The following is a 10,921-nucleotide window of genomic DNA, read 5'->3' on the forward strand; positions in this document are numbered from 1 at the left end:
TAAAGTTTTTCTTCCGAAGCTTTGCATAGTTCACAACGGTTTTTCGTAAAAGGCACCATGCCTTTGTCAACAACTTTCATTCAGAAAAAAACATACAAGTTCTCTTTAGCAACCTTGACTATTAAAACACATGTATTGCATTCTGTATTCGGCGTGTTTGCTGAGAGTCCTATTCACAAACTAAACAGTGTCCAGGTTCGAAGCTTATTTCAGACTCGGCACATGGTAATAAACAGATTTGACATAAAACATATATAAAAACTAGAAGTGTGTTTCAATTAAGAAAAAAAATCTAGATGGAAAACGTAATATGAAAAATTAATGTGTTCGACTCGAACCCGGTCGTTTTAAAAACAGAAAACATATAGGAGTCGACGACCTTATCCACTAGACCACGCAGTAGAACATACATTACAAAGGAAAATTAACGTACAGGTGAAAATAATACCAGTGAAGTCGTTTCTATTTTTTTTAAATTTACAAAAAAATTGCCCTCGTGAAACAAAATTTCAAAGCGACAGTTTTTTTTAGAGGAAAACTCGAAGAACATGTTCATGCGAAATTTATTTTGTTTCACGGAGGCAGTTTTTCTGAAATTCGGGGATACCCCTCCATTTAACGCTAAAAATCATATAAATCACTTATTGCTTGATTTAAACTCGAAATATTTTGTCAATACACGTCTTTTAAACTTATTTTCAAAAATTATTGAATCAAGAGATACGTTCCAATTGGTTTTATCATATATTTGAATAACTTAATTTTTTCGATTTTCCATGCAACACCTTTATTTCAATTTCGAAATATTACTGTACATATCCTCTACTTTTCACCCATATCAAATTTCTCCGGTGTAGCATTCCTCCTTAAGGAAATAATGAAAACTTCATATTATGCTTTACATACCATGTAGAAACTGTGAAACTTATCAACAAGCAAGGAGATCTTCAGTTTTGACAATGCCTCCCTCTAATCTGCATTAACAACAAGGTGCTCTGGTGATGAGAAGATAATGTCGTAATTTTCAGCTGCACTGCAATCCTCTTGTCCTAATAGATAAAAAAATAAATTAACAAAAAAACCCATTGATTTGAAAGACCAATGTTGAGCAATTATAGATAAACATACAAAACACATGATAGTGATAATACTCATTGGCCCTCTTATACAGTGTTGTATGCAAATGGAAATGTAACACTGTCACACAGTGTGTGAAAACAGTTTTGTAAACATTTGAACACTTCAAAAAGGTTTGGCACAACAAATTCCAATAAGTCCATGAAAACATATTTTAAACCAAGAATAGGCTATTCACGGATTGTGGCTGACCCCTTGCAATGAGATAATTAAAATTACTGGTTGATAAGTGTATTAAAGTAAAAATAATTAGTGTTTCGGACAGTAAAGTTGATCATTTGGACAAGTGAAAGTTTGAGGTATATCCTGGTTAACGGTTACAATATATAAATATGATCTGGTCATGCGGATACTCCAACAAGTTAGAGCCTAGGTTAACGTCCCTCAAATTTGCTGCACAAAGTCATAAAGAATCTCCACGTGAACCTCTACCATGCTGGAGTAGACACAATATCTCAAGTCACAAGATTTAATGTAATATATTGATATAGCACGGATATTTCGCATTCCTACCTTTGTACATGGCTTTAAGTAAATTTCCATGCGTCTGCAGACGAGATACTTGGTCTTCATTAAAGAAATGAGGGGCGAACATTCGATGACTCTGGAATTCGTGATTCAGTTCGTTAGACACAGTTTTTGTCACCTGGTACGGCAAAGACTTTCCGAATCCGGTTGGCAAGACTACCACATAATCCTCTCCTCTAATTACCGATGTTAGAATATCCAACTGCTCTTCTTTCAGCTTCTCTATTCCAAATAATCCTTTAACTTTCTCAAATGCATCAGCCAGGCTTGATTTTGACGCCATTTTCTCTCGCTATACGCAGCTCGAAAGTAACAATTATTGTGATTGGCTGTTATAATTAACTTTTAAGCAAATTATTGAGATAATGTTTAAGTCACAGAACATAACCCTCTATGGGCCGTTGTCAGATCTCTCTACGCTGTGCGCTATTTGAGAGATCTGTATTTTAATCAGATCATCATCTATGACGACCCGTGACATTCAAGCCTGATGCCGAACGTTTGGCGATCGAACTGTCGGCACCTGTTTTAACGATTTAGTTCTGTCGCGACCGGGATTCGAACCCCGACCTTCCGCATAAGGGGTGAGCGCACTACCTCTAGACAACCGTGGCGGTTATTGAAACTTAAAGTAATTCCACCCTCCTGTGATGTCATCAGATTTTGCAAAATCAATGATTTATTTAGATTTATGCATGATAGGAACATAAATTTTCCTATAGTTATTGTAAAAAATCTTGTTAAAAATAAAATATTTCAAAAGTCTAAGTTATAGATGAATAATCAATGATACGTTTCAAAATATTGAATCCAAGGGCAATAACTCTGTTTCTATTGATTTCTTTATCAAGTCTATTATGCAATGATTTCCTTTATTTTTTACATACATTTTGTATATTTTTATGAAGATACAGTTTCATGAAATTGTTATGAATACTACTATATCGTCATAACCAGTTTTTATGAGATTTTGATAACGCTGTTTAATGAAAATTGCAATTTTCTGACGGTGATATATGATTCTGATTATGTACGTCTCACATCTTAAAAAGTGTGATGACCTATATATTTTATTTGATAATTTGTTAGTTTTAACTCTAATGAATGGAAATAAATACACAATTTAAACTTGTATCAGATAAAACTGCGAGTATGGAGTTACCTTAATGAATATTTAGAAAGAGCAAGTAGTCATTTTCCAAAATTGTAAATTTGATGATGCCAGAGGTGGGGATTTTGGTAAGAGAGTGGCGAAAATGGTCATTTATTAAACGTGTGAACATTATAATTTTTTAACTTCTTGATATCTACTACTCCAACTCTTTTCAAATTAAGTATGAAGCATCTTTGGAACGAGAGGGGGGGGGGGGGCGGCATAAATTGTAACTTTCAGGACCCCTGGGGCCTTAGGGGTGGGGCAAGAAATACCAAAACTTGACAAAGTTTCAAAAAATCTTTTTCTCTACACCAGCATATCTTGAAGAAAAATTAAATACATAGTGATATAGAACAGGAAAAATTGTAACTTTCAGAATCCCCGGGGTAGAGATTCAATACCCGGGGTAGATATTCTGACCCCAGGACGGGGCCACACGTGGTATATATATTGTATATGAAAGGTGAAGATAACGAACAGTGATCAATCTCATAACTCCTACAAGCAATACTAAATAGTTAGTTGGGCAAACACGGACCCCTGGACACACCAGAGGTGGGATCAGGTGCCTAGGAGGAGTAAGCATCCCCTTCGACCGGTCACACCCGCCGTGAGCCCTACATGTATATCCTGATCAGGAAACTGAGTTATCCGCAGTCAAATTCAATGTGCCAAGAACGGTTTAACAATCGGTATGAAACACGTCAGACAGCATTTGACCCAATGATAGGTTGTATTGACGAACTACATCGTTATAACGACCCTAGAATTTGCGAAATGCTGACTTCAATCGAGACTGTTGAAACCCCATTACCATCAACTTGTTTGTCAGTAGCTTACCTCGATTTAAAAACTGACTATACGCAGAACAAGCTCTTGCATATTGAATGAGTTGAGATATATAAACCCATATGCAGGTGATAATGGAATATTGCTACATAAAATTGGGAAGCTGACGATGAAGAAGCTGAAATCATCCCGTTTGTCATACGGTTGAGTTGTCAGTTTGTCGTTAATGTCTAGTTTCAATAAAATATTTAAGTATGAAGCAGAAGTGGACGACCCTGTCGTGTCTTTGATTTCGAACTCACAGGGATATACCAAATCGACATATGAATGAAAGTTATCATTGTTAATAGACAAAACACCATCGAAATGTCGAATTGAAGGCCACAGCGAGAGATTTTTTTCTTCTCACGTAGAAGTTTTTGAATAAATTCTGATTCATATGAATATAGAAACAGGTCAGCTAACAAAGGAGCACAATTCGTGCCCATGGGAATTCCAACAGACTGTTGGAAGACCTGATCACCAAAGACCACGAAGATATTGTCAATGAGGAACTCCAGCAGTTTTTATTTCAACTTCAGAGTACTTGTGCGTGGAATCAGAGTGGTGTTTAACAAAGTAAGTTTTTGAATGACTGATCACTAGATATGAATATTTCCTTTTTCCATTTTTGTTGAAGTAGCAACTGTCTATGATGTCAAAAAGTCTAGTCTTTAATTTATCTTATGAAATGCTCGTATATAGTGTTGAAAAGTCAGGTTTTAATGTTATTGATTTGGGAAAAATTCTGCGATTTCAAGTTTACTAAAAGTTCTTTAGAATTTTTAAAATCCACATTTGATTAATACCACTTCGGGCATAGGTAGTCGCACAGTAAGTTTGAAGTTTCTCCTTCACAGCTGTTAATATTTTCGTGAGGAGCAAATATAGGGGCTTGGTAGAGCACTTACTGGATCCAGCAAGTATCTTTGTAAGGGTTTTTATGTAGTTTAGGAATCCAGTATAGGTACGGTAACTCATATTCATTCGACCCATTGACTGGGATATTAAATGTGTCTAAAACTGAAGCATGGTTTTGAAAAATTTCCTGTTTTGAAAGGGTTGTTGGAGTATAAGTACGATTACCAAAAGTGGAATTAATGCCAAGTTCGTTGAAAATACAGTTGTAATAATGATCCTTACAAACAAAAGACAATGTTGTTACTAGCTTTGTCAGGTGGAACCAAAACATATTCCTCATGTAATCTATCTAATAATTTTATCACTTCTGGTTTACTAAACACATAAGGATAGATGGTACGTACTTTTGTTTTCGTATGTCTAATGCTGGATTTTAATATCCCTCTTATGCTTTTAACCCATTCTGACAATGTATCAAGTTCTTGTTCTTCATATTTAGCCCATCGTCTAGCATCATCTTCGATAGAATTTATAATACAGATGAAGCTATGTCGCCAATTGAAAGACCGAGGATTTCTGTATTTAGGACCTTTTAGAATACATGTAAGTGATTTGAGGTCCTCATTTTCAACTATATCAACATCACCAGTAATGGCATGTCCAGCTGGACTGTAGTTGAAAGAAGATGAAGAACACGTTGGTGGATTACGTATAAGATGGTCTCTATCTAGGCATTGGACAGTTTGTTTATAATTTAAAAGTTTGGATGCAATAGTAGAAGTATAGCTGTAGGAAATACAAAGTGTAGACTTGAACTTGAATAATTTGAAATACGCGACTGAACCATTTTATGACGGATTATGTTGCTGATGTTGACGGCATCTATTCCTTTGTTTGTAAATTTGAACTTAAGGAACTGGCGGCATGATTTGGAAGGAATATCATCCATGACCCGTGCTGGTTTAAAGAGCCTGTGATAGGCAACATCCAGAATCATAGAGTTCAGTCTATATTCAATTGTTGAAAAATCCAAGTATAGTCTAGCCATGGCTTCTTCAAATAACGTGTGTAAAACTCTCAATGGAACAGAGTAAAGTTTTGTGCGAATATGATGTGGACCTAATTGTCAGTTGACGTAAGGCAAAGATGAATCAAACGTGATATAATTTATACTTGGTCTTTTATATGAACGATGTCCATGACTGCGTTTCCGTCTTTGGGTATTGGGAAAGAGTCCCATCACATTCACGTTATTTCCTTGTGGACTAGTCAAATTCCCACATCATATAGATTATCATTGTATCCATATGGAAATGCAGTGCCTAGGGTCCTGATGCAGTGATCTTTTCATTGTCTACGAAAAAGGGTGCTTAATGTTGGATTGTTTGTGTGATTTTCCCCCCAAAATCCCTACCCTCATGGACAAGATGGAGTGGTCCGGTGCATTAAAATGCTTGTAAAGAAGTTGGTTACCACCATTATTAATTTGAAATCTGTGCCCCGATATAAAATTAGCAATGTACAAAAAATGATGAATTTCGCAACCCAAGGATTTTGACTCTAGGATGGGTTCAAAGTAGTCATATCGTTTAATGTTAATACATATATTATATTACCGTATGTAAAGCCTTTCATCAGTGTATGCACTTTTGAGGGCATTGAAGTTTTAAGAACACATCTTCGTTTAAACTGTTGCTGAATATAAGAATTTAGCTCAGATATCCAGAACAGGAATTGCTTCTAGATTTTAGATTCTTTTAGAAATAGTGTTACTTTTAACTCAGGTGACCGATAAGGCCTCGAGGCCTCTTGTTAAATGAGAACATTTACATTTTAGAACGTTTTACTTGAAATTGTGTGATTATTCATAAATATGTCAATCATCCTAATCTGTGTTATAGATGATGCGCGGTCTCATACGGCACGTATGTAACAACGAGACCGAATGTAACAATTTGTTACATACCGTAGCACGAATGGCGACGCTATGTAACAACTTTATTTTTTGTTACATACATGTCGCGTCGCCATTCCTACTACGCTTTGTAACAAATTGTTACATACCGTGCTGCGGATGGCAACGGTATGCAACGAATTGTTACATACCGTGTGGGGGACTGCATTTTTTGGGGGTGATTCCGGAAGAAAAGAAAGCAAAGTCTTGTAGATTCCTTTTAATTATCTGTTTGTGAGTTGGTATATGTGTTTGACTTTCATGTAAACCCACATTCAATATTTGTCTCATTCTTACATTATTTGGTGAGGAGATAAATCTGCCGATGACCTAAACATTATTCTTGGGGACATTTCTGTTTGGTACCTTGTGTCCGTCTTCTGTCTATCGGCGTGTCTTACTGCCTGTCGGTCGTTTTTCCTGTCTGTGTGGTGTTTGTTCTCCTAGTACAGTTAAAACGGTGAGAATTTTAGCATAGACTCGGGAATGGGGGATCTTTGTGGCGTCGGCGTCGTTGCTGTTTGCATGTACAGACCTTACCGTAGTGATTTCTAAAGCACAGTTCCACTTTAATCGCTGCTTTGCTCGATATATTTATCTTTCACCATTCTTGGGGCCTAACCCCCCCCCCCCCCCCCACCCCTCCTGAAAAGGCGGGTCTTAAATGCACAAAAACGTGTCTATCATTTAAGACATAAAAAGAAGTATACATATATGTGTGAGGTTCTGATATAACCATCAATCTTACAGATGATGTTTTTCTGCAACAAACACCTTGCATCGAGTTGATGAAGCAGTAGTCGTCATTTGACAATTGACCGTCGCACGCATACAAGCATGCGCGCACGCACATCCCCGCCACACACACCATGCTATGTTCGTCCTCTATGTACATGTACTTGCGATTTTATGACAGGAATAGGCAATTTCATGCAAAAGGGGTTGTAACGATGCGGCTGAGTAACGAGGTGATCCCTCTGGAGCGGCTTAATGCATTTTTTTTTTTTAATTTACAGACTGAGAACTGAACCTAATTTATTTATCTCATCTTAATTATACAATTGTATACAGAGATTCAGTATTTCGCGTAAAAGTGATGGAAATAAATCATTAAAAGTTTGAAGGCATGCGTGAGTATGGAGATTTACAACATATGCAGTTTTAGATTCGAGTAGTCATTGGGTCGGGGAACATAATTTATTAATATTTCTTATAATGGAAAGTTTCCTAGAAAAGATTGCTTGTTGGAATTTCCTTATATTTCTAAATGTGATAATATTTTGAAACGTATTCGTTTCGGTGATAAACATTGTTTTCTTACATCAATCAGATACTTGCAATTAAACATGTAGTGGAATACAAAAGGCGAGTAGGATGACAGTTGTTTTTTTTTTTTTTTTTATTAAAATCGGTTCAGGCAACCATGAGCTACGGCGTTTGGGTGTTGCTAAAACCCGGAACGGAAAATATTTTATATATCAATAAATTAATAATATGAGGAGGTTAGCATTTTGTAAAATCAAAAGGCTTATGAATTGCAGAAAGAACGAGAAGACCTGTTCAGAATCCAACGTTTCATATACTTCACACAAATACATTTATATTTCAAAATCATTATATTTGATTTATTATGAAAAATATTAAGCAGGCGCCTGTAGTTGTCACCTCCTTTTCCCAGCTCTCTCATTTTATGACCCTCCCCCTTCTCATATAGATTGTGAAGTATGTTTGTAAAAAAAAAATACAACAACAAATATACTGAAAAAGGCTTGAATTATATTTAACCTTTCAAATTTTATTACATTTTTCTGGTTGTGACCATAAGAAACGATTTTATGAACCTAACCAATGAATGAGCCCCCCCCCCCCCCCCCCCTCGAACAACATTGAAAAAGATAAAATAATATTCTTTTCATTCTTAATATTCATTTCAAAATTAAGGATTATCTCCCTCATGCATAGCTCTTATCCTTGGGCAAATTTGGCTCCACTTGTTTGGCACGCTGTTTTTGGCTATATTTAGATCTAAGACTTCATAGTTATTTCGGATTTCAAACATTTCGGTTGAGCATCACTGAAGAGACATTGTTTGTCGAAATGCGCATCTGGTGCATCAAAATTGGTACCGTACAAGTTTTACATTATGACCCCTGGGTCGAGGCCTCTGCTGGTGGACTGTTAGTCCCCGAGGGTCTCTACAGCCCAGTAGCTAAGTACTTCGTTACTAGCTTGAAAATACGGATGTATATTTAATTGCTGTTATAAAATTTAGAAATTCATTTCAAAATTAAGGATTATTTCCCTCATGCATAGCTCTTATCCTTGGGCAAATTTGGCTCCACTTATTTGGCACGCTGTTTTTGGCTATATTTAGATCTAAAACTTCATAGTTATTTCGGATTTCAAACATTTCGGTTGAGCATCACTGAAGAGACATTGTTTGTCGAAATGCGCATCTGGTGCATCAAAATTGGTACCGTACAAGTTTTACATTATGACCCCTGGGTCGAGGCCTCTGCTGGTGGACTGTTAGTCCCCGAGGGTCTCTACAGCCCAGTACCTAAGTACTTCGTTACTAGCTTGAAAATACGGATGTATATTTAATTGCTGTTATAAAATTTAGAAATTCATTTCAAAATTAAGGATTATTTCCCTCATGCATAGCTCTTATCCTTGGGCAAATTTGGCTCCACTTATTTGGCACGCTGTTTTTGGCTATATTTAGATCTAAAACTTCATAGTTATTTCGGATTTCAAACATTTCGGTTGAGCATCACTGAAGAGACATTATTTGTCGAAATGCGCATCTGGTGCATCAAAATTGGTACCGTATAAGTTTTACATTCTTAACAATTATCCCCAAACATAGCCTTTTCAAATCGAACTGTATAGCTAACTTCATATTTTTAAGATAATTGAACTTTAAAATTCTACACCTCGTATGATATATATATATATATATATATATATATATTAATTAATTAAATGTGGATCATGTGTACTTAGTGATCGTTGGATATATATATATATATATATATATATATATATAGCATTCAGTAATACAGGGAGTGTGTTATGTATAAAACACCGATAATTTGTGGTGTTATTAAGTCAACACACACACACACACATATATATATATATATATATATATGTATATATATATGTGTGTGTGTGTGTATGTATGTATGTATGTATGACATCAAATTTTAAAGCGAACGTATATAAAAGGTGTATATAAGGTGTATATAAAAGGTTTACCTCATTTGGCATCAATCTATGTAAAGTGAAAGTTCGTACATGTACCCGTATCCTGCGGATTAGTGTTGAACCCGAAGAGATAAAGCGGATCGGAAAGAAAACGATTGAAACAATCAATGTAATAATATATATACAAAGATAAAGTTTATGACTCTAGTAAGAGGAATTATCAAATTATCTGAAATAGCTAAAAGGTTAACAGATAATTTGTTTGAATTGAAATAAAAGATCATTTCATTATTAATCTAAATAATATGATAACAATGGTCGTCATCGGCGAGTTATCGCTCTTTTACACATAGGCGGCGCTGCAACTAACTTGGTCCTTTTCGCTATATGACGCTACGCGTACCAGCCTACCAGAAAACATTTTCAAAGTTTTACGTCGCAATCATGGCAATGATATCAAAATATGATGGCATGCCCTTGCAGCAGCTGAAAGAAGAATTAAGAAAGAAAAATGCTAGAGTTTCTGGGCGAAAGAAAGAATTAATCGAAAGGTAAATATGATATGGTATGCATGTCTGACACGATATCGTGATACTGTTACTGTTAGGCTTAGTAAAATATGCAAGCGAATACACAAACTAGTATAGTTGAAGCACAAAGATACATTCAAGATGTCACTTTCCTTAAACATCCGATAATTATTTTGACAAAAGAATTGTATTATGACTGGAAATTATGAGCGAGATGTTACACGTTCGAAATTCCTCGGGCTCTTCAAAGCTCCTCCCCATGTCGTGACATGTAAGTAATCCTTTAACCTTTGCCATAGGCATCTAATAATTTCAGAATAATAATCTGCAATCACCTTTTGTAGTAATATGTGTTGAACTGTGATACACAACTAGTCATTTTTGTCGTAGTACCATAGATGAGTCAACTTTCACGGTTTGTGATATATATTTCATTGAAAAATATTCTTTGCTTCACCAATTATTCTAATTAAATTTGTGGCCGGTGTGCACAAAGTGCAAACGGCTTATAAAATGGTGAATGACCCGGAGGGGGGGGGGGGTGTAGCTTTTAGGGGGACACCCATTAGTGTCTTTACTGCATGAAATGAGATTAGAAATAAATTGTTTACACTGTTACTGTCTACACTGTTGCCTAATTGTAAAGTAACAGTATAGACAACAACTTTACAAACAGAGTTTGATATGCTAAATGATCTGGAGAAAATCAAGTGGAAT

The 10,921-nt window shown here is 35.8% G+C and overlaps 1 protein-coding gene across 1 annotated transcript; it reads right to left on the reverse strand.

Moving 5' to 3' along the window:
• Nucleotides 1-969: 969 nt before the first annotated feature.
• On the reverse strand, nt 970-1,948 carry LOC125651168 (probable ATP-dependent DNA helicase RecS). The gene is made up of 2 exons (XM_048879753.1): nt 1,651-1,948; nt 970-1,049 (listed from the first exon to the last, which is right to left on the reverse strand). The coding sequence occupies exons 1-2, from the start codon at nt 1,946-1,948 to the stop codon at nt 970-972; spliced, it is 378 nt and encodes a 125-aa protein (XP_048735710.1).
• Nucleotides 1,949-10,921: the final 8,973 nt, after the last annotated feature.

Source organism: Ostrea edulis, chromosome 5 (assembly GCF_947568905.1).
Source record: "Ostrea edulis chromosome 5, xbOstEdul1.1, whole genome shotgun sequence".
Lineage (NCBI taxonomy): Eukaryota > Metazoa > Mollusca > Bivalvia > Ostreida > Ostreidae > Ostrea > Ostrea edulis.

What these genes read in the sequence shown, in the direction of transcription:
- LOC125651168 (XM_048879753.1), bottom strand. Translation starts at nt 1,948, where the DNA reads ATGGCGTCAAAATCAAGCCTGGCTGATGCATTTGAGAAAGTTAAAGGA. An exon ending in ACTTAAAGCCATGTACAAAG is followed by an intron (nt 1,050 to 1,650) that starts GTAGGAATGCGA and finishes TTTATCTATTAG; the next exon opens with GACAAGAGGATTGCAGTGCA.